Here is a 23,212-nt window from a genome sequence, read left to right as displayed (position 1 = left end):
ACCCACCAGGCCCAGCCCCACACAGGGGCAGCTATACCCCCTGTCCACCCCCAACCCCATAAGGTTCACCAGGCCCAGCCCCACACAGGGGAAGCTCCCCCCACACATACCCCCACACCATGTGGGGCCCACCAGGCCCAGCCCCACACAGGGGCTGCTCCCCCCACACATACCCCCCCCCACCGTGTGCAGCCCACCAGGCCCAGGCCCAGGCCCAGGCCCACGCCCCCCCCCCCCCAAGGGCACGCGCTGCGTCCCGCTGACGTCACAATCTTCCAGAAGATTCCCGAGGGAATTCCGCCGAGACCGGCGCTATAAAAAGCCACCGAGGTGCGGCGGGGCGGGCGGTCGCAAAGCGTCGCTGGCCAATAAGAACTCGAGGGGGGGCCGCGCCGGCTTAAACTACCCAATGGGCCGCCCGGGGAAGGAGGCGGGGCGAGCTGGGCGAGCCGCCCCGCCTCCCCCGCTCTATCCGGCCAATGATGGCCGCGGCTGGGCGCGACGGGCACTCCCCCGGCCCAACAGGGGGCGGCGGGGTGGGGCGGGCGGCGGGCGGGGCGCGGGGGCGGGACTCCCCCGCCGTCACGGCCAGGGGGCGGGGCGGGCCCGGGAGCGGGCGGGCGGGCGGGGGTGGGGGGGGCGGCTCGGCGAGTGCGCGGCGCCCCGGGACAGCGCGAGCGGTGAGTGCGGGGGGCGGCGGGCGGCACCGGGACCCCGCGGCGGGGGGGCTGCGGCCCTGCCCCCGCCCCGCAGCCGGCCGGGGCCGCGCAGCCCGGCACCGGCACCGGCACCGGCACCGGCCTGCCGGGCCTGCGAGAACGGCTTAGCCGCCCCGTCCCGTGGGGTGACAGCGGGTCCCGAGGGGGCCGGGGGGGTGTCGGTCCCCCCGTCCCGTGGGGTGACAGCGGGTCCCGAGGGGGCCGGGGGGGTGTCGGTCCCCCCGTCCCGTGGGGTGACAGCGGGTCCCGAGGGGGCCGGGGGGGTGTCGGTCCCCCCGTCCCGTGGGGTGACAGCGGGTCCCGAGGAGGCAGGGGGGTGTCGGCCCCTCTGGCCCGTGGGGTGACAGCGGGTCCCGAGGGGGCCGGGGGGGTGTCGGTCCCCCCGTCCCGTGGGGTGACAGCGGGTCCCGAGGGGGCCGGGGGGGTGTCGGTCCCCCCGTCCCGTGGGGTGACAGCGGGTCCCGAGGAGGCAGGGGGGTGTCGGCCCCTCTGGCCCGTGGGGTGACAGCGGGTCCCGAGGGGGCCGGGGGGGTGTCGGTCCCCCCGTCCCGTGGGGTGACAGCGGGTCCCGAGGGGGCCGGGGGGGTGTCGGTCCCCCCGTCCCGTGGGGTGACAGCGGGTCCCGAGGAGGGGGACGGGATGGGGGGGAAGATTCAGCCCCTCTGCCCCTATGGGGGTAACAATGTATGCAAATAGGGCTGGGGGGGCAAGGGGTTAAACCTGCCACTCCTGGGGGATGTAGTGTCGCCCTGTGGGACTGGGGCGGGTGGGGAACGGAAGAGTTACCCCCTTCGTTTGCCCCATAGTGGGGCAATGACGTGTCCAAGTGGGGCTGGAGCGGGTGGCACGGGGAGGGTTAACCCTCCTTCTCTGCCCTCCGGCTTTGGAGAGCAGTGATGTGTCCTAGTGAGGCTGTGCAGGGTGGCGAGGAATGGGTTAAAACCCCCCCCCCACCACCACCACCACCACCACCACCTTGGGGGCAGCAGTGTGTGCCAATCAATGGGGCTGGATGGCTGGGGAGGAAAGGGTTAATCCTTCTCCCCACCCCACCCTCATGGGGGGTGACAGTGTGTCCCAGTGGGGCTAGAGGGGTTGGCAAGGAAGGGGACAACCACTGTCCCCATTGGAGGGGACAGTGTTCCCCAGTGGGGCTGGTGGCAGGGAGGGCAGTAGGGAGGGAGCGTTAACCCTTCTCCCCCATGGAGCTACCAGTGCCTCCCAGTGGGGCTGGCCGGGGCGGGGGGGGGAGCAGGCTGTCACCTCGTCCCGGCAACACAGGTGCCAGCACGCCAGTGGGGCTGGCAATGGGGCCTGTGTATGGGGGGACAGCAAGGGGAGGGCTAACCCCATCCCCACACAGGGTGACAGCACCAAGTGGGGCTGGAAGTGGGGGGCACCACGCATGGGGAAGCAGTGCGGGGGGTTAACTCCGTCCCCACAGCAGTGCAAGCACCCCAATAGGTCCGGAAATGGGGGGCATCACACATGGGGTTGCAGTGAAGGGGGTTAACCCCCTCCCCACACTGATGCCAGCACCCCAGCGGGACTTGCAGTGGGAGCCGTGCAGGGAGAGGCAGCGAGGGGAGGGTTAACCCCATCCCCACGCAGGTGCCAGCACCCCAGTGGGGCTGGCAGTGGGGAGGGGGAGGCGGTGCGTGTGGGGGCCTGGGGAAGGGATGATTCATTGCGTGTAGTCATGACATTGCTGGCTGGTTCCCTGCGGCTGGCAGCCAGCACGGGCACGGGTGGCTCTGCCTGCCCTGGCGCGCGGAGCCTGCCTCGCCGTGCCTGACCAAACTTGGGCTTGCCTGCCCCAGCGCTGCTATGCCGGCCATCCTGCTCTTCTGGAGCCGCGCGGAGAGGTACGCACCGAGCCCCGGGCTTTTCCCGGCACCGGCTCCCAGGCTTCCCTGGGCAGCCGCTGCCCGGCGGCACCGCTCGGCACCCCCTGCACTCAGGCACGGTGCTTGGAGTGGGACCGGACCCCCATCCCCGGGGATGCGGTGGCTTTGGGATGGGGACTGTCAGCTCTCCAGGTGCTGGCTCCCCAAGGGTTATTTCTCAGGTGGGAAACCTGAGGCGATGTCTGGGTCGACGTCTGGGGGAGCCTGGCGCTCCCTGTCTCGGGGACGGGCAGCACAGGTTACGGGAAGCCTGCGCGCCCGGAGAGGATGCTCTGAAGTTACTGTGTGACGGGGGGACGCGGTGGCATTGAATTTCCTTGGCGTGCTTCAGGTGCCCTGCTGCGAGAGGCATAGATGTGTGTGTGAAGGTGACTTCTCAGAAGTAGGTTTTGTGCCATTCAGCATAGAGGAGGCACCGTCCCAGTGCCCAGCTCCGGTGAGGGAAAAATCAGGAGCGTGTCGGGGGGGTAGTAAGAGTTGCTCGGTGGGAACGTGGCTTTCAGAGCCCCTTCTGCTCAGGTGCAAGGGATCAGTGCTGGCGCCGCGGGGAAACGGAGACTCCCGTGAGGCTTAAGGGAGAAGATGGGAAGGTGCAAAACGGTTAACGTTACTTTTTCCGACTCGTGCATCATTGCCGTCCTACTTTTCTCCCTCTCTGATTCGCCTTGTGGGTGCAGCAACCCTGACACAATTGAGGCAGTGAGCAATTAATTTCTGGTGAAACCCAGGGACCCTGGGGTCCTTGTTCTCACTGCTTTTACCTGCTTTACTGCAGGAGGTGACTGCGTTGGGGACGTTAAGGTAACGGGTTGCTGAGGGTCGGGCATCTCGTGGCGGCTGCAGGTTGGGAAGTGGGAAGGATGCCTGAGCTGGCTGCAGAAATGTCTTAATCTGGGAGTCGTGAACGGCAGCTCGCAGCCTGCGTTAGAGAGCCCGGTGCTCCTCTGTGTCTCTCGGTCCAAGAAAGCAACAAGAAACCAATTAGAGGAAAATTACTGCTTGTCAAGTGACTTCATTGAACGGTTTCTTCCCCGCTCGGTGGCGGGGAGGGGATGGCTGAGCGCTGCTAGCAAGCACACAAAGGAAGGCTTGCTCGCCAAGCATGGAGGCTGCTCTGTGAACCGCTTTGACGCCTGCTTCCCTGCAGCCGAACCCACCCACCCCTGGCGTTTCGGAGCTGCGTCGGCTGTCCTCAGAGCGGAGTTCAGAGCCACCCGCAGCCGCTCCGCTGGCGAGGACCTCCCTTTTCTGTGCTGAAGGAGCTGGGGAGAGGCTGCCACAATAGCAACTGCAGAGCATCGCTTCGCTGCAGTCGCGTACGCTGTGCGCCCCGGTGGCTTCCTCCTCTCCGTCCCGTGCCACCCTCCGTTGCCTCCCAGAAGGGCACGCGCTAGCTGCCGGCGCTGTAGGGGTTGAAGAGCCTGTGGCCAGTGTGATGTTTAAAATAAAATTAGAGCCTTTAAAAATGTCAGCTTGGACTCTGAATGTGTTTGTAAAGTTTCGGTAAGTGGGTTTATGTGTCTTGTGCTTGTGTTCTCATTACTGAAGAATAATGTTTTACGACCCAAGGTGCCTGTCAGCGCTCATCTTTGTCCGGTGCGTGATCCTCTGGCATCGCTTATCATCCTGCAGTGACCTTATAGTCTGAGATGGAAAATCTTACTGAAGGCACTATCTGTGTGGGTTTGTTCCCTTACATGACTATAGAGTAGCGGGATTATGTCAAATGATTGCTATTCAGCTGGCTCGCTGACCCAGGGCTTGCATGGTCTGATGTCATGTGAAGGGCTGGAACAAAGAATTTTTTTTTTTTTTTTAAGAGGCGAATAGATGCTGGGTTATCTCAGCAGTGCGGTCACCAGCTGCGAGATGCCTGTGGTTTTCTCCGCAACTGGACGTCTGGGGCTTTTCTGAACATGGCATGTTTTTGTAAGGTGTCCCAGCTTGGAAGGAGAATGCAGGTGCTGAAATCACTTGCCTGTCTGAAAGCCCTTGCTCTCCGGCATCTTCGCCCTGCTCCCTAGAGGGTTAAATGGGAAGGCAGAAAAGGATGATTGAGCAGAATGGGAGAGAGGAATTGTGGAAAGGCACAGCTGATCCTGGGGAGGTGGGAGGAAAGCTCTGCAGGGACAGAGTCGTGTTTTACCACCGCACATGTGAGTGTCGCCTCCGAAGCGTGGCTTAACCCACCAGGTCACCTGTAAGAGTCTAATTGTCTTCGGGACTCATCATAGTAAATCACTGCACGGGGCTGCTTCTCAGCTGCTTTATCATAGCCAGCCAGCCTGAGGAAGCCTCCCCAAGCCCAGCTGGGAGCCAGACGAAAGACTTCACAGCTTCCAAAGCTCTTGCCTGCTCTCTCCTTCCCTTTGCGACCCTCCAGCCTGACGCGGGCTGCTGGGGAAGACAGCAGCCAGGCTGACTAGACTGGGAAATGAGGTACTGTGTGATTTGGGATCCCGACAGCGCTGGGGCACGGGACAGATACCGGCTTTGCATAGACGTGTCTGATTCTGCTCGCACCGCGACCCCGAGAGCGTCCCCCAGCAGGCATCCCCCCATGCCAGGGACCTCTCGATGGTAAAGACCGGAGGTCTTAAGGGAGGAAGTACTGGTTTGTCTGGGCAGGGCTATCCTTTTGTAAAATTCGCTGTGGGGTGTCAGCCAGGTAGGAAGGACCCGTGATGGTGTCAGATACAGCTGCGCTGGGTCACAGCCAGGCACTGTGCCCCATGTGTTTTGCTAGCTCGCAGGTGTAGGTCCTGCTAGCAACAACTGGCCTCTGTTGTAACAGCAACTTGGATAAAATCTAACATTTCTGATCTCCATGCCTCAGGACATGATCTGATTGGGGTACAAAAGGAGGTTGTCTTCCGCATTGCCTCATTTGACCTTGCTCGGGAGGATTTTTTTCCCCTGGGCTATCCAGAAAGGGGCTGTTATCAGGCCAGCGGCCAGCTCTGGGGCTGGTGTCCCTTGATTTGCCTGAGTGCAGAGGAGCTCAGTCAAGGTCTGAGCCCTGCCTGGCGCTGTAGAAGGACGGCATCCCAGTGAACAAGGCTGCTCCGATCTGAGGGACAGGGATCAAACAGCTGGTGTGCCAAGGCCAGGTCTCTTGTGTGTACCATGGCAATGAGGACACCAAGGTGGCCTTCTAAGCATTTGTAAGGAGCTTCTACAGTCACAAGAGGCTGTTGTGGGAAAGGAGGGAGCCGGAAGGTGTTAGACTGAGGAATCTGGATCAGCAGGTTACCGTGCATCAGCATACAAGTAGTAGCTGACCCTCACTGCTCAGCTCAAAGCGAAGCTGGGTTTACTCACATCACCTTCTGCAATGGTAATGGCAATGACTTTTTTTTTACGGTGTAGTGCAAAAGTGGAGCTATGCAGAGAGGCGGGTAGAGATGCATGGCTGAAGCAAGGTGGTCTGTGCAGCAGCGCTCTGAATGCATGTGGCTGTGCCAGGGGCTGAGGGTATCTGCGGTCTTGCCCGGTTGCCCAGCTGGGAGTTGGAGAAGAAAATCTGTAACACCGAGTTGTCTGGTTAGTGTTGTTTGCTTGCCCTTAAGAAAATGACCTTTCAGGCCGACATTTGGGGCTTCTTGCAGTCCTGTCATGTGGAAAGGGCAGAATCCTAGGAGTCATCAGAACAGATGCAGAGTCGGTGGTGGGTACGGGCTAGAGCATCTTGTAACGTCTGTGTGGGTTTGTTAAATATGGCTGCTCTTTGCACAGAAGCTGGAGGGCTCCTGCTGGAGGCTGTGTTGGTACAGAAACGTGCTGGCATTTAGAAGCTCGGATCTGGAGATGCTGTGGGATGCTCTTTACACCCCCAGAGGCCTTCTTGTGTCTCTAACAATAGCACGGCACAGCGCTGGTGTGCCGGGCTGCAGTGTTGCCTCTGATTTCTGTAATTACCCCTGAGGCCGGTGATGCAACCAGTTCGAGCAAGTGCCTGGCATCTTGCTGGTATAAACCACCTTCCTGCCCTCGTCCACATGAGCTTGCCTCTATGAAGGTGCCAGTGGGCCTGACCAAAGGCTTAGCCCACTACTGTTCCCTCCAGAAGTTCACGTGCCTGTGAACCCTTTTGCGCTGGATGCCTGATCTTCCTCCAGATCTAATGGAAAGTGACTGCACTGTGGCTAGCTCAGAGGGAGCACAAGTTGGTGATTCAGATCATCATAAGAGAAGGACCTGGGAGTGCTGGTGGACAACAAGTTGACCATGAGCCAGCAATGTGCCCTTGTGGCCAAGAAGGCCAAGGGGATCCTGGGCTGCATTAGGAAGAGCGTTGCCAGCAGGTCGAGGGAGGTGATCCTGCCCCTCTCCTCAGCCCTGGTGAGGCCTCCCCTGGAGTACTGTGTCCAGTGCTGGGCTCCCCAGTACAAGAGAGACATGGAGCTGCTGGAGCATGTCCAGCAAAGGGCTGCTAAGATGATGAAGGGACTGGAGCATCTCTCCTCTGAGGAAAGGCTGAGGGAGCTGGATCTGTTCAGTCTGGAGAAGAGAAGGCTTGGGGGGGATCTGATCAATGTGTATAAGTATCTGAAGGGGGAGTGTCAAGAGGGTGGGGCCAGACTCTTCTCCGAGGTGCCCAGCAATAGGTCAAGAGGCAACGGGCAGAAACTGAAGCACAGGGGGTTCTGTCTGAACCTGAGGAAAAACTTCTTTCCTGTGAGGGTGACAGAGCACTGGAACAGGTTGCCCAGAGAGGTTGTGGAGTCTCCTTCGCTGGAGATATTCAAAAGCCGTCTGGACACAATCTTGTGCAACGTGCTCTAGGTGACCCTGCTTGAGCAGGGTGGTTGGACTAGATGATCTCCGGAAGTCCCTTCAGACCTCAGCCATCCTATGATTCTGTGATAATCAATGGGACCATTGAGGTAGCTGGGTAAACGGCTCATTTCCAAGCCCCTGCAGCAGCCCCCCAACTGTAGAGTGGTTATTGCCCAAGACAGGCTGGCTTGTCTGTCCCTGGATGGATGATGCCAGGGGCTCAGTGCAGCACTGCAGATGTGCACTTCCAGGGGGTGGGCAGGATGCCCAGCAGTGCTCATCGGAGCTGGTGGCCACCAGGAGCATCTGCTTATGGACAGAGTGAGGACAGGAGGGAGCATTTGGTGACCTGTATGACCTTAAAGGAAAGAGCCAAGGCTCAAACACGGTGTGGAAATCAGTCTGCTGGAGGGGCTCAAAGGGCACAGCAGCTGGGGACAGGGTTGGTCTGTCCAGGGCATGACAGGGCAGTTTGGAGCGAGGAGGGGGTGGGAGCTCAGAGAGTGCAAAAACTCTGGCTTAGTGGAAAGCATTCAAGAGCAGAGGGCAAGCTGGGGGCAACACCTGGAGAACAGCATGGCATGGAGCGAGCACCGAGCTATGTGCTGTGCGAGGCAGGGCAAAGCAGGTCATGTTCAGGAGGGACAGAAGTTCACAGGGCTGGAAAACTGAAGGGTAAGGAGCAAGTCAAAGCTGTTGGCAGAGCGTGGGTCTTGCTCACTTTTGCCGTTGTTTCTGCTTTGAGCAGTTGGTCTCATGTCTTTCTAGGAGCTCCCCTGGCTTTCCATGACTGCTGGCTTTTGCTGCTGCAGCAGCATGCCTGTGGAATGAATTAATTGCCAATCCATTTCCTTCCCTGGATTATGGCCGTTGAGTTTCCAATGCCTTAGTATAGGCATGGCTCTGTCCTAAGCCACCCACATGATGGAGAAAGTGAATCCAGGGAGCTGCTTCTCTATTCTGACCTCACTGCGTTGTGTCAGGCTATGACACTTAACCACCTCTTATGCCACTTAATATTTCTAGCTGATTGCAGCGTTTAGTTGAAGACTCAAAGGGAGTGCAAGTCAGGCTAGAAAGTGTTTTTTAAAAAAAAACCTCCCACCATCACAAGATGTTTCTGTCTAACGGCTTCGTTCTCTCTCCGCTAAATACAAATTACAGCTCTGACGTGCTGGAAGCATTTATCTCCAGCTGAATGCCAATTGCTTTGAGGAACAAAATGTTTGAAGTTCCTTTAAGGTGAATGCGGCAGCACTGTCCCTGTTGGTTTTCAGTCTGTGCTGCCATCTCCTCAACGACTTAAGAAGTTGCAGTCGTTACCCTGCTTTGCCTTAGCTATGCACAGATCCCTCTCCTTGCTGAACCTCCGTGAGACAGCAAGCCAAGCTCTGCCCTTCGCCTGCCCGGCGGAGGGGGGAGACAGCTACGTTTAAACTCCGCACAGCCCTCCTTGCTCTGTGGGGGGGAAACGGTCACGCCTACGAGCGGCCTCGCATGACGTTAGCGTCGACGTTGCCCATATAATAATTCTGTGTGCTGGCTTAGTGCTTCCTGTCCGTGAGCCTGAAAGCTTCGCACAGAAGATGAGTGCCTCTGTCCCTGCTTCGCAGGTTGGGCAGGCAAACCCAGAGCCAAGGGGTGCCTTAGCCCTCCAGCGCTAGCGTGTTGCCTGCGGCTGCTCTGCACCGTTACGCTTAACTTTACCTCTTGCAAGGAAAACGTGGACTTGAACTGGCTCTGGTGTTGTTGGCCGGTGCAATGGGGGGAGAGACAGCTCCGTGATAAGTGTGTGCTCGTCCAATTTCTGGCTCCCGGAGTGCGATACTTGCGTTACAGAGAGCTGTCTTTCTGCTTTCAGGAATAAATACTCAGCTGCAAGCAGCGTCGCGGTCATGGGGAAGGACTATTACAAGATTTTGGGCATCCAGTCTGGAGCCAATGAGGATGAAATCAAGAAAGCGTATCGGAAAATGGCCCTAAAGTATCACCCCGATAAGAATAAAGACCCCAACGCTGAGGAGAAATTCAAGGAGATTGCAGAGGCCTATGATGTCCTGAGTGACCCCAAGAAACGAGCCGTTTATGACCAATATGGGGAAGAAGGTAAGGTGACGAATGCTCCCGCTCGAAGGCAGGGGTGAGCTGGGCGCAGAGGCATCCCAGATTGTTCTCTCTTCGGATCTTAGTAGGTTTTTATAGGCAAGGGAGCATTTTTATACCCTACCATGTAGCAGGCATTCGGCGGCGTAGGTGGTGTGGCCGGAATTCTCCCCGTGATTCATTGCTGCCTCCAAAACAAGGTTACTAGTAGCAGAATTGGGGAGAACAAATGCTCCGCTGATGCCACTTCGCCTCACTGCCAGAAATAATCTCTCGACCCAGTTCTCCACTGACTGCTCTGCAGCAGGTCGGAGCTGCTTTTGCAAGGTGCAGCCCTGCACCAGGCTGGGCCGGGCCGGGCCGGGCCGGGCCGGGCCGGGCCAGGCCGGGCGGGGATCTCCTTGCCCTCAGCCCACAGGGCAGGCAAGGAATCACCCTGCAGCAGCTAGTAGCCCCAGGTAGTTAGCTCAGACGGTCAGGAAGCCAGCTGGCGCTTCTTAGCTCTTTAGTGCTGCCTCCAAAGGCTGAATCACTTACTGAGATAACAGAAGAGAAAGGAGTTTGACTCCTGGGTCACACAGGACTGTTTAGTTGACCTAAATTTTCTAGCAGATAACCTTTCCTTTTGCCTTGATTTCCCCTCTGCAAAGTCCTCGTTACCATGCTTTGAGGTGCCATTTGTAAGCTATTCCCACTTTTCTCTCTGGCACACGCTGACCTACATGATTCAAAGCCTTTCCCAATTTAAGTAATAGGTTCTTGTTTTGAAACTAAGTGGCTGCTGTTGTCTCCCGGTTGGCATGGAGGAGGAGAGCCGCTCCACCACACACAGCCTTATTAGTCGAATATGAAAGTCTGCAACCCCATTTGCTGAGGGTGAGGAGAGCACTGAATAGCATCGGCATTAATCAGCCAAGGACTTGGGTGCTTAAAAGATCAGAAGGTCTAGTATAAACAGGCTGCTCAGTGGAAGATGCAGCCCCTCCTGTGGGCCCAGCAAGCAGGTGCATCCCCTTATGAGACACCAGCAGAAATACACTGTGGTCAGAGGTACCTTTATCAGTCCAGTCCTGCTCCTGGCAGGCACAGAGAAGGCTCTCTCTGCCATTCGAAAGCAAAGAAGTCTTAGGAGGATACAGAGACTGGTACCCCTGACTGATGTAACTATATCCACTGCCTGAAAGTTGCTGGGGAACTAGAGACATCAGAAACTTAAGGAAAAAACTGAGGAGCTCCATGGAGAAGTTCCCAGAGGCTCCTCGTGCTGTTAGAAAGCAGGCTTCTGGGTGTGAAAGCGCAGACCGACCTGGGGAAACTCCCTGCTGGTTTATCTAAGCAAAAATACAGAGCTGTATTAGAAAATCTCTGCCTGGCAATGCACGCTCTCACTGTTGCCTATACCAGTTGCTTAACTAGTTAATTATGTCACCGCTACAAGGGAATCACTGAACCGCAGTGATTTGCTGCTGTCTAAAATTAGATATGGCTATCTCAAGTGAGAAACTAGCTTTTCCTTGGAGGCACCATTGAAATTGGACCCTGCTTTCCTGTTGGTCTCACTGCTGTCTTGGGATTAAAGTGAAGGTAAACAGCGATTGCATAAAGGTGAAACCTCCTGGCTGAACAATCTGTTATGGACAGGGGCTCTCTGGGGACGAGGTGAAAACTCCGTCGCCGAAGGCAACTAAAATAAGTTAATTGAGTAGTGGGGAAAAAAATACAGCAGAAAAGTGCTCCCCTAGTGTGCAGGGAATGGAGAGGCTGGGTTTGAAATCGGCCTTGCCTCTCTGTCACTGGCCCCAGCGTGTGAATGATTTTCTTTCTTTCCCCTAATAAAAGACTCCACAGTGCGTACAGCGACCCCAGCACCAACAGCATGCAGCCTGGCGAGACCCATACGTATGATCACCCAAGCACGTTTTCAGCAGCCGCTGGGGTCGTCCCCCCTTCAGGGCTCCCCTGGGTAAGGAACGGCCTCATGCTGCTGGGGTTTCTCCGGTGCTGGTGGACCCCAAAGCCACCAGGCCTGAGCCTGCTCCGCTCATGGCCTGGAGACATGCCCTCGCTATGGGAGCTGATCCCACCTACTTTGGCAACCCTGGCAGAGAAAACACAGGCACGGAGTTTTTGTGTTGAACTACTCAAAATGGGAATAACTAGAAGCAGGTTCAGCCCTTCCTGAGGGGCATGGATTTGCCTGAAAAGAGCACGGCACCTGTCCCATGGGGCTCAAGTACCAGCAAACCAAACCCCTTGGGTGTTTCTGGTTACTGGAGATGATTACTCTCTCTCCAGTATCCTGGGCAGAATCAGTGCTGTATCTCTTTCCCACTGGACGCGTGGTCAGGGTCACTATTTTGTCCTCTTTTCTTCCATTCGTACGCTGTTGGGCACCCGTGGGCTTTTCATGTTAGCGAGCAAGAGCAAGGCACGGATTTCCTTGTGACTTGTAGCTGCCCTCTAGCTATTCCTGGAGCAACTGGTTATGCTATTGGCATTGCCACTCTCTCCTTGCTCAGTGGCCTTTCCATGTTGGCCCATAATCAGCTGCTTTGCCTCTTCCTTTCGTGATCCCTCTTCCAATGCAAAATGTACTCCATCCCCTGGGCTGGGAGAGGCCGACTTCCCCTACAAGGGCTTCTCCGTAATTATGGCCGCGTGAGCAGGCAGACGCAGCGTCTGAGCTGGCTGTACCCAGAGAGCCCATGCAGAAGTTCAAGGTGTAGAGTCTGGGCAAAAAGGAGATGGAAGATTTGAGAAGGCCTTGTGGCTGAAGGGAGGGCCTGGGAGGTGCTGATGCTGGTCCCGGACCTGTTGCGGGACAGGACACGGACTGTCATCAGTCCCGGAGGTTTGGCTCCTGGATGGTGACTTCCAGACTAGTCACTTGCTCCTGCAACAGGCCCACTTTTGTTTTCCAACCAACTCCTTTTTTTGGAGCGATGTGGCCTGCTGGTTAGTGTTTTAAGGGGGCCTCTGGGCCCCACATACTGGCCTGAGTCAGGGTGGGCCCCGTGGGGCTTTGCTCCTCCTGCCCTAAGGCCCAGGTCCAACCTGGGAACCAGGCTGGGGAGGGTGACGCTCGTAAAATCGGACCTGTGCAGCCAGGGTGCTGAGCTGAGAGGCGTGACGGCTGTTGTTACTCTCCACATCTCTCATGCCATGGGGCACTAGCCACCTTCTAACATCCCCTTTGCCATCAGCCCTTTCCTAAGGCCAAACCGCCTCCTTGACAGAGCTGCAATGGGGTCTGAAAGGCACAGCCTTTCTTATGGCCATGAGAGGCCAGTGGCACCAGGAGCCTCGCGCAGCGCACAGCATGGGCTCTGCAAGAGCACAGACTGCCTGGCAGGGCAGGGGCAGAAGGCAGGGGTGCTGCGGACCACCTGTGAGCTTGCCCAAGTGCTGCTGCCTTGCAAGGAGGCTGAGAGCCCAGCCGGGCAATGAGGCCTCCTGCTCAAGTGAGTGCAAAGTGAAGCAGAAGGCCTCTACCTCACATGATAAATTCGTCAATCAAGCCAAGCAGAAAAGAGGAGCAAACATGTCCATACTGTGTTGTCCCCCTCGTATCGCCTGCTGCTGGCTTGTTGTGCAGGGTGCTGGCACAAGGGATGGCCCTTCAAATAGCCCTTTACCATCACTGGCTTCCCCCGAAAATAGTCCTTGAGCTAGGCTTGTTTTAACCCTTCCCTGACCTTCTTAGTCAAAAATAATGCTGCAGAGTATATGACCATGAACCATCTGCCCACTGCTCCTTGTGCTTTCCTGACCTCCTCTGTGGTTCCTCTTGAAGGGGTTTTGCAAGTGTGACTTCTTTTGGGGGCTGTTTGTCCTGTACCTCAGCTGCTTGGGACTTTATGGAGTTTGCAGTGATGTAAGGCTCTGCCAAGGATCTGTCAGGGGAGATTTCCATGGGAATGGTTGCCATTTTATAAAATCTTCTTTTGAGTTGGGAAAAATACAAAAATACCACTGTAGGACTTCCACTCCAGTGGCAGCAGCTGACCCCTAAGACCTTGTATTGCAGAGGGGAAGGTAGCACATGCATGTGTTTAAACCCTGCCCTCAACCGTCCTCCTGCAAAATGATTGTCCTATTAAGCAGATGTAATGGTGCTCTGACAGAGCTATCACGATGCCAAACCTTCACCCCGTTTGCAAATTGCTGCTAGGACCTCAGGTCAGACCCTTTGATCTAATGTGCAGAGAGCTGTTTCGCTCCCACGCACCTCACTATGCTGGGGGGGGATTAGCTAGGGCAGGTCTGCTGACCTCCATGTGCTCTGCCAACAAAAGTCCTGACTGTACAGTTGCTTACTGAGTTCAAAGCTTTTTCTAACATGCTAAATGTGCTGCTTTTAGCCCGTGACTGTCAGTGCAGCTCAGGTACTTTGGGTAACAGGCAAGAGCAGATAGCTCGCCCAAACGTGGGCTTTGTGCATCACTGGCTGGATGTCAAAGACCCAATACATTGACTGCAGCGGCTCAGCTCCAAATGCAGCTTGAAGTGGCTGATAAAAGTCTGGTGGGATGCTTCATCCCCTTTAATGTGCAAGATTTCTCTGAACAGGCTTAAATCCTCATTACCAGGAAGGAAAAGCTTGCAAGCAGATCTGCTCCTGAGCCAGCTAGTCCTTGTGCTCACCTTCCAGCCCAGGCCACTAACAGTTTTCTCAGCCGTACCCATTCTCATCCACGGGGAAGATGTTTGGCTAGAGTTGTTGCTAGTATGTTCAGAGGAGACAAGGCTGTGCTATGAGACTGGAAGAGGCTGGCTTGCTTAGCTTAGGCAAACAGTTAGAGGGATAGAGCTAGTTGGGCTAAAAGGAAGCTTGCCCATGGGGAAAAATGGAAATGGACTAATCAGGAAACATTTTAAGTGAAAAGGCTGTAACATAACCAGAGAGAGCAAACAGGTCTTTCAGTAGGGATAGCAGGACAAAACCAGGCAGCTTTTAAGATGGAGCTGGCTGGGTGTAGGGGCAGGACTGTGTGATGTGGGCTGAGGTGATCCCTCCCTGGTCTATGCTCTCCATGGGCAGCTGGGATGGAGGGGGTGACCGACAACACCAGGAGCTGCTGGAAAGGCTGCCTGGAGCCGGTGGAGACCATACTCCCGATCCTGCACCTGTCTGGAAAGTGCAGCTGTGATGGGTTCCCAGCACAGCCTCGCATCTGCCATGCAGAACCAGCAGCTTTCAGCAGGGAGTGTTAATGTCTTGTGTTCCCCATTCTCTTCTAGGTCTCAAAACAGGAGGTGGCTCTTCAGGTGGCTCAGGGAACACTTTCCACTACACCTTCCATGGAGACCCCCACGCCACCTTCGCATCCTTCTTTGGAGGCTCCAACCCTTTCGATATCTTCTTTGCTAGCAGCCGCTCCCGAGTGTTCAATGGCTTTGACCAGGAAGACATGGATATTGATGACGATGATGACCCTTTCAGTGCCTTTGGCCGGTTTGGTTTCAATGGCATTAACGGGGTTCACCGGCGGCACCAGGAGTCCCTGCACACGCGGAGGAAGGTCCAAGACCCACCTGTCATCCATGAGCTCAAGGTGTCCCTGGAAGAGATCTACCACGGCTCCACCAAGAGGATGAAGATCACCCGCAGGAGGCTCAACGCTGATGGCCGGACCATGCGGACAGAGGATAAGATCCTAAACATTGTCATCAAACGGGGGTGGAAGGAGGGAACCAAAATCACATTCCCCAAAGAAGGGGACGCCACCCCGGACAACATCCCTGCTGACATCGTCTTCATCCTCAAGGACAAGCCTCACTCACACTTCAAGAGAGATGGGACAAACGTGGTCTACACTGCAAACATCAGTCTTAAAGAGGTGGGTGTCAGTGGGAAATCCTACAGGGTGGGAGGTGGTACTGGGTCATTGCACATGGGGCCAAGATGGGAGAGCTGTTTTGGAGAGCTGCTCAACCTTTCTGCTGAGTGTACGATATGGGATACTGCAGTCCCTGCTGATGCACCTTGCTTCTTGAGCAAATACATGTGGTATTTATCCATTTCCCCCTTTCCCCATATGTTCCATCCTTCTATTTCAACATTGGGTATTCACATGCGGAAGACAACCCAGATCCTCTGTAGAAACAAGAGAAAAAACAAGTTGGCTGACTTGTGTCTGGTCCCTAGTTGTTCACATAGCTGAGCCTGCTGTAGTAATCGTCCTGGATCCAAAACCAGCTGTTTTCTTTGGTTCTGGCTTCTCTAGATAGAGGGCAATAAATAAAATATTCAGGAAAGCCTGGCTGTGAGCAAAATCCAGCACACTCAGGCTATCGGTCCTGGAGGTCACAGTGAGACTTGCTGCATCAGAGCCTCAAACTGTGCAAGGATGGGAGAGGAAGGGGAGATTACCCAAGTACAAGATGGGCCGTTCACTGCTGCTGTCTAACTACCTTTTAATAAATGCCAGCTGGCAGCTGCATTTAACGTTGACATTTTTGGCAGCTGCCATTTGCTGTTCCTTTCAGACTGTAGACGCTGTCTGTCTTCTTAATGAATTGATTTTTGTTTCAAAGATAGATTTGTGTTCTCAGATGCATTTAATAGAAATCAGCTCAATGGGCCAGACCTGGGGTAGGGAAACGTGAGCTCTTTAGTGCGCCAGCAAGTCAGAAGAGCTTTGCGATGGCTCTGCATCTTTGCTAGGGCTATGGCCAGGTGTCCTGGGAGCAAGGGGGAACCAAGTGGGTCAGGAAGAGCTGGATGCAAAACCTACACTAAAGCAAACTCATCTCAAGGTAACCTGTAGACTTGGGAGTTGAATTTCCTTCACAGTGCAAAGGGATTCAAGTAAAGAGGTTTATTCCTGTGGTGGCTGGCTCTGCTGACCACTCCAGAAATACTTGGGAGAGGCTGCATTATTTATGGAGGCATGCATGCCATATCTCAGATGTTTCCTTCTGTGCATTCCCATATCTGTAAAATTAACCCCAAGCTGGCTGTCCTGATGTCCAGTCTATGTTAGTCCAGGATCATTTGCTGCTCAGGTAGCAACCTAGACTAGGAAGGACTCTCAGAGTTGGCCTTTGAGCATGCAGCCCTAAGAAAACTATTCTGGCTCCATGTGCTAGTGCAGAGACCTGCCAAAATTGCTGATGGTGGGGCCGGGGGAAGTAGCTGCTGTGCCGTACCAAGTAGTTCCCCAGCTACGTCTTACCCACAGGTTACTTGTGATCTCTCTCCAGCTGCCCATAAACAAGGCGTGTGTTGGCATTCGGTTTGCATGATGCAGTCACAAACAGAGACTAGTGGAAATTGCTGGTCCAGGCAAATTCCTGATCTCTTTCTTTGAGCTGGAGCTCCTGTTCTCTGCACGCCCTCATCACAAACTGAACTCACTGGAGATCCGTGGGGAGCTGCTGGCCTGGCTGCCATCCCCATCCTTCTGTTTGCCAGGGCAGGATAATGCTTTGCTGCTTTTATCTTCCTTGAGAAGAAGTAGCTTAAGTGCTCTGAAGCATGAGCAGATGCCAGGATCTCCCCGACTCCGTATGCCACGATCTCGGTTTGTGACGGAATAAATCACAGACCTCTTCATCACCTAGCCTACAACTGTAGCCTTGAGTGCTCTCCTTGCACTGTTCTTCTTTGCGAGTCTGTCTTTTTTAGCTTTAGCTTTCATCTTTTCAGCTGCCACGAGAGAGCAGCACAGTGTGGTACGAACAGGCAGATCTGGGAGGCGTTTGGGGCTGTGATCTGATTCACAGTCCTGCCGGAGACCTCTTGCCAGCACCCTGCTGCCAAGGGTGGTAACGCTTGCTGCCATGGCCCTGCTCAGGCAGGGAGCAGTGAGTGCCTAGGAGCAGGACAGGGGTGACTGGAGCACTGGCAGTGCAGCATCCGTTTCGCAATGCTTCCTTACGGGCTCCTTCTCAAAGTTGAGCAGGAGCAGGCAATGCTGAACCTGGACACCTGTCCACTCTCTGGTAGGAACTCGTCCGGCTCCAGCACTCCCACAGGGAACCTGGAGACCATCCTCCTTCTCTTTGATCCCATGGACCCCTCCAGAGCATGGTCCAGGCAGGTACTGGCCTTCCAGCAGTCACTTGACCTACAGAACCTAGCAGCTGTAAACTTGTAACCCTAGACTGCCTCAAGCAATGGTTTGGTCAGGGTGCAGATGAAGGCAAGGAGATCCCAAAGGACAAGCTGCCTTGTGGCACATTGAGGGCCAGGGTGCGACTCTTCCACTCTCTGAGCCCAGGCATTTCCAGAGCTCATGTCCTCATCCCTTTCGGCACCACATCCCCTTGGCCAGGACAGCACGGGGTAGTTGCTGCCCGGTGGGATCTGCTGGCTCAGCACTGCAGAAGCGTGTGGTGGAAGAGGGCTTCCCCAGAGGCAGGTGGGCTGCAGGGAAGTGTCCATTCTTAAAATTACAGGCACGCGCCGCAGTGGGAGCCGAGGGAAGGAGGAGTGACACTGCTATGCCAACAGCTGCAAAAGCCTGTGTCTCCTGGGAGGCAGATCTTCAGGCAGCGCTGCCGGAAGGGGCCTTTATGGAGATGTTACATCCGCTCGGCTGCGTGCCTAACGCCTGCCCTTGGGAGCTGCCTACTTTGCATCCTTTACCTGGCGTCACCTTCCTTGAAGCATCCACACTCCAGCCTTGCTGAAACGCTCTTGGAGTGCCACTGCTGCCAGTGGCAAAATCCTCCTGTGGCTTCACTGCAAGCAGAGGAGGGCCCACTGCTGACCTAGATAAATTTCTGCACTCGTAGCTTAGCTCTCGAACTTACTTTGATTTAATACCTAGGGGTAAACGGAGCCTCTTTCCAGGAGGCAGAGCAGCTCCCTGAGTTACGGTGGAGCGCTGCATGCTGGCGTATCACCGTGATCCACGCTCCTGCTTGCGGTCACTGGTATTATTTCAACAACCAATTCCTTAAATGCCAGTGAAGTTGGGCAAGAAAAATTAAAAACAAGAACATACGGTGGAGGAGCAGTTGCCTCTAATTGGTGTGTCTTGGCTCTAGGAAGGAAACGTTAAGATCCTGCCTGTCTTCACTGTTGCTGCCTGTTTCTGCTAACATTCCTCAGCTTTTCAGGGCAAACATGTTGCTGACGTGCAATGCCCGCACCGTGAGCATGGCAGAGGGCTCTCTGCTTCGACTTTTCCAGCCCTGTCCCTTGGTGCTGGATGCAAAAATGCCAATCACACTTCTGCTGGCCTATTTTGGTCTCAAAAGCTCATTCTGGAAGCTGAAACAGCCGCCCAGCTTCCCGCTGGCCGTGTTGCTGTGAGGACTGATCAGAGGAGAGCGTGCGGGCGGCTGCCCGCCGCACTCCTCAAGCGCAACGCACCATCACGTTGCAGAAGCATGGTGGCTTGCAGAGAAGGTGGCTGCCCTGAGAATGACCTGTCTCCTCCATAGCAAAAGCAGCACCTCAGTTTGCCTTTGGCTTTTCTGCTGCAAATAAAAGGACAGTGTTACCTTGGCCCTCTTGGCTGGAAACCTGAGGCCTAACTGCTGTGTCCGCCACCCACCCCTTGCTTTCCCTTTCTGCTTGCCATTCCTCAGCCGGCGATGTCTTTTCTGCAGCACACCTGGACTCGTGCAGCCCTCTGCAGTATGTGCCAGTGGGCACCTGCGAGCACCCCCAAAACCGCCAGTCGCTTCCTCCTCCCTTTCCTTTGCGGGGTGTCTCTTGGGGACACGAGGGGCTGTACCCCGGGAGGCAGCTCGGGGTGGGGGGGGCGAGCGCTTTGCGTGCAGCGCACGGGACGAGCCTGCGCCAACCCCTCTCCTGGGAAGCTGAACCGCTAGCGCCTGGCAGCTTTATCCCCAGCAAATCCGCCCCTTCCAGAAGTATCGCTCCGCAGCCCTCTTGTTAGCGGCAGCCTTTCTCCCTTGCTGAAAGCCTGGAGACGGTGCTGCCCACGCGTATGGCAGAGCTGTCTGAGTTATTTAAGGACACAAGGATTTTCTTGCTGCATTCCCAGGTCACGTGGCCTCGCTAATGCGGGCTGGCTTGCGGCTGCCGGGCAGCACCCGCTTCCCCGGCTGCTGCAGGAGGCAGCACCCGGCCACGTGGACGGGTGCAGGGCTGGCAGCCCGGGAAATCAGCTCTTGGGTCAAGCCGCCCCCGTGGCCGGGGGCTTGCGCTCAGAAGCCCTGCGCCATGGAGGAGCGTGGGGAGGCAGGGCGCACGGCCCGGGGGGCCGGGACGGGCAGGGGGGGTTGTCTCACTGCAGCTTCCTTCTTGGGCTGCCGGCAGGTAAAAATAGCCGGCGGGCAGTAGTGCGATGCTGTAACTCGACCCTTCGCCTGCGCGGGGACCTGCAGCAGGGAACAGGCCCTCCGGAGCCCTGGCTTCCAGGAAACCTCAGCGTCGCGCCGCAGCCGCACCGCTGTCTCGCGCCCGGTATAACCTTTTGGAGGCTGTTGGCAGGGGAGCCGCAGCCTGTGCTATAGATAACCCGCAGTGCCAGGCAGAGTTGCCGGGCTGCGAAGGGCGACAGCTGATGAACCACAGAAGCATCCGATGATCTCAGCTGGATTTTCGGTCCTTCCCCCCCCCCCCCCCAGATTGGGTGAAGAGGCCGGGGTGGGGGGGGCTAAATTTAACCTGCTCTGTTGCTGCGAGTCCCGGGTCGTTTGCTGGCAGTGTCTCCTGGGAAGCACAGTAGATGGGGAGCAGGCATCCTTCCCCCCCCCCCCCAAGCAAGGCCAGGATGACCCTCTCCTGCACAGCTCCTGGCACCTCGTGGCACCCAGCGCAAGGAGGTTAGGACCAGAGGAGACCTGGGCTTGCACCAGTGAGCATGAGCTGTGCTGCTAACCCTGGGAGCTGGGGGTGAGATCAGAGCCAGGCAGTATAATCCAGGGAGTGTCTAATGCAGGGATGCAGCATGTTTCCCGCTGCTCAGCAATGCGGGCACGGGGATGTCCCCATCCCGGAGCTCTGCTCCAGCCCCACGGGAGCTGGAGGCTCTTCCCAGGCCGTCCCGCTCCATCAGCGCGAGGTGTTCCCCACCGCGACGTGCCACGGGGTGAGCCAAAGCGTCTGCTGGGTTCAGGGTGGTGGCTGTGAGCGTCCTGGGGTTGCGGTCGGTCCTGGGGTGGCTCTGCACTGCCGCAGCCCTGGGCAGGCAGGATGCTTTGGGAGGTCACGCTGGACCAGGCTACTCTGGTTCAGGCGTGATTTCTGAGAGGTAAATAAATACGGCTTGTCTCTCATCTCTTGCCTGCTTGGAGACTCCCCCAGCTGTTTGGGAGTGTTGGGAAGGGAGAGGGCTGAACCCCGCAGGGCTGAGCCGGTTGTGCCCACTGGTGCCCCCCCCCCATGCCGGGAGGGCAGCTCAGGGCTCTCTTGATAAACCCTTGGGAGCCGTAGCTGGCGATTCCCACGCAGGCAAGGCCAGCATCACTACTCCGCGGTGTCTGGGGGGAGCGAAGGGGCTAAGGGCCTGGGAGGACAGGCAGCCCGGCTCACGGCATGTCGCTTTTCTCCCTCGCAGGCCTTGTGTGGCTGCACCGTGAACATTCCCACCATCGACGGGAGGGTGATCCCGCTGCCCTGCAACGACATCATCAAGCCGGGCACAGTGAAGAGACTGCGCGGGGAAGGGCTGCCCTTCCCCAAGGCCCCCACCCAGCGAGGAGACTTGATCGTGGAGTTCAAAATCCGCTTCCCGGACAGAATAGCCCCCCAGACGAGACAGATCCTCAAGCAACACCTCCCGTGCTCCTAGAGCCCGGAGACTCTTCTCCAAGCAGCAATACTCCAAACGCACGTGCCACAGCATCCGACCTGTGCGGAGCAGAGGTGCCAGAGCACTTTCAAATGCAAAAAAACCCACCTTCCTTCCCCCAAGGTCCTGTCCAACTCACCCTCCTGCCTGCCCCTCTTGGCCTGTTTTCTACTCCAGCAGTGGAGAGGTCGCGAGCGCGGGCTCCTGCCCAGCCCTTCACGGCCCTCTTAGCTGCCAGCCTTTTTTCTTTGTTTTCTAGAGGTCCAGCTTTTCTGCCTTGCACAAGCGAGTGGCATGGGCTGTTTGCCCAGGGAGGTACATCACTTTGTCGTTTTTATGTCACCTGCTTTTGAAGCCAACTTTCTGACTAGAGGATGGACTCGTAGGGATTTAAACACAGTGTAAATAGGACTTTACACGACCTCACACACACACCCCCCTCCGATGTTATTTTCCTCTTCTCCTCTTTGATACTTGCTGCTGTTCGGGGTCCCGGCTGTACCGAGGTGCCAAGGAAACTGTGTGTATGGCAAAGGGATCGCTTCTGCACACAGTGGCCACTGTAGCTGGACTGTTTGTAACCTGGGACCATGGTACCTAGTCCTACTGCGGTCCGCTCTCCGGTGCCAAGACTACAACCGAGCATCATCTGTGCCAAACGAAAACGCTGAGCTCCAAGCGCTTGGTGACGGTTCCTCCCGTCCCCCTGCACCCTGCTCGGGATGTAGGTCTTGGCTGGGTCTGTCCCACAGACCCGCGTGGAGCTGGGCCAGCATCTCTCTGTGCCTGCTGCCAGGCCAAAGCCCAAGCGAGCAGGAGGGAAGGGGGAGCCCAGGGTGGGCGCTTTCTTGTTCAGATGTGTTGAGTTTGCATTGCTGCTTTTTTTTATACATATATATATAGATAGATAGATAGATAGATCAACTCCATAAGGGTTTTCTCTGCCCGTTTTGGGTTTCCTGGAGCGGTTCATCCTGCCTTTCAGGGGATCAGTTCAGCCATATGAACATCATGCCTGTGAGAACATAGTATGTGTGTAGCACAAGTTTCGGTGCAAAAGCAGAGCCAAGTGTGAGCAGAGCTGTGGTTTTCACTAGCGTTTGAGTTCAACCTTAGGGATTTTCATAGGAAGAGAAATGCACGTGTATATATTTTTCTACAGGGAAGATGAATTCAGGAGGTGTTTCTGGGCGTTACAGTGGAGCTGGGAGGAGCATGAGGCAATCTGCTTGGTGGTTTTGTTTTTAAATGCTGTATTTTTTTAAAACTTTGGATTTCCATCAGGAGAATTTTTATATTTCTTACCTTTGTCGGCCTATTCAGCCTCTCGCCAATTTTTCTCGGGAGGGAGGGGTCTTACGGAGCGGGAGGCATGTTTGACCTGGCTTTGTACGGCTCAAAAGCTCATCTTCCACCGCGGCATCGCCTTCCTGGTCCGACCGGCGCCAAGAAAACCTGTGCCAAAATAATCCCCCTGGCCATCCCTTTACTTTTTTTTTTTTTTTTCCAAAGCGAAATCACTGACTTGAAACAGGGGTCCTTTGGGGCGGTCCGTGCGACGCGGGGCTGGGCCGCTTCCCGACACGGTTCACGTCTCGCCGCGGGGCGGCCGGGCCGAGGTGGCGCGTGCGGCGGGGCGGCGCGCGAGGTGTACAGATGTACAGCGTATCATACGCGGCGGGGAGGCTGTCCTGTGCAATGGCTTCGTTATGCGGAGGTGGAAAGTGTAGCGCACTGCTTTTAATTTATCGACCAGTTTGAATGGTTAGGGTACGACGCCTTTTCCCTCTGCTGTTCCCTGTTGAGTTCGACACACAAACCCTGGTGGACACCGATGGAGCGAGAAGACAGGTCAGCACGCAGATGCAAGCTGCTTGGTTTTTCTCAGTTTCAATGAGACCTGAATGTTTTCTAGTGGTTTTTTTTTTTTTTTTTGTAATTTTTTTTTTTTTGTAATGTCAGTATTGAGAGAAAAATAAAGTATTTT

General features: G+C 56.1%; 1 protein-coding gene across 5 annotated transcripts; it reads left to right on the top strand.

The window, feature by feature from the left end:
* The first annotated feature begins 626 nt into the window (after window positions 1–626).
* LOC138060822 (dnaJ homolog subfamily B member 5) lies at window positions 627–23,212 on the top strand. Of its 5 annotated transcripts, XM_068925873.1 has the most exons (5): window positions 2,596–3,427; window positions 3,774–4,129; window positions 9,267–9,511; window positions 14,750–15,348; window positions 20,992–23,212. In XM_068925873.1, the coding sequence occupies exons 2-5, from the start codon at window positions 4,062–4,064 to the stop codon at window positions 21,223–21,225; spliced, it is 1,146 nt and encodes a 381-aa protein (XP_068781974.1). In that variant the 5' UTR covers window positions 2,596–3,427; window positions 3,774–4,061; the 3' UTR covers window positions 21,226–23,212. The 5 variants fall into 5 exon arrangements, with proteins under 5 accessions (XP_068781976.1, XP_068781975.1, XP_068781974.1 ...); XM_068925875.1 differs by lacking the exons at window positions 2,596–3,427; window positions 3,774–4,129 and adding an exon at window positions 627–680; XM_068925874.1 differs by lacking the exons at window positions 2,596–3,427; window positions 3,774–4,129 and adding an exon at window positions 2,391–2,584.

This window comes from Struthio camelus, chromosome W (assembly GCF_040807025.1).
Source record: "Struthio camelus isolate bStrCam1 chromosome W, bStrCam1.hap1, whole genome shotgun sequence".
NCBI classification, from domain to species: domain Eukaryota; kingdom Metazoa; phylum Chordata; class Aves; order Struthioniformes; family Struthionidae; genus Struthio; species Struthio camelus.
This window is presented reverse-complemented; position numbering and strand designations above follow the sequence as displayed.

Coding starts and splice junctions, on each gene's coding strand:
- LOC138060822 (XM_068925873.1), top strand. CDS start 4,062: ATGTTTAAAATAAAATTAGAGCCTTTAAAAATGTCAGCTTGGACTCTG. Junction 4,130..9,266: donor AATGTGTTTGTAAAGTTTCG/GTAAGTGGGTTT, acceptor TTCTGCTTTCAG/GAATAAATACTCAGCTGCAA. Junction 15,349..20,991: donor CAAACATCAGTCTTAAAGAG/GTGGGTGTCAGT, acceptor TCTCCCTCGCAG/GCCTTGTGTGGCTGCACCGT.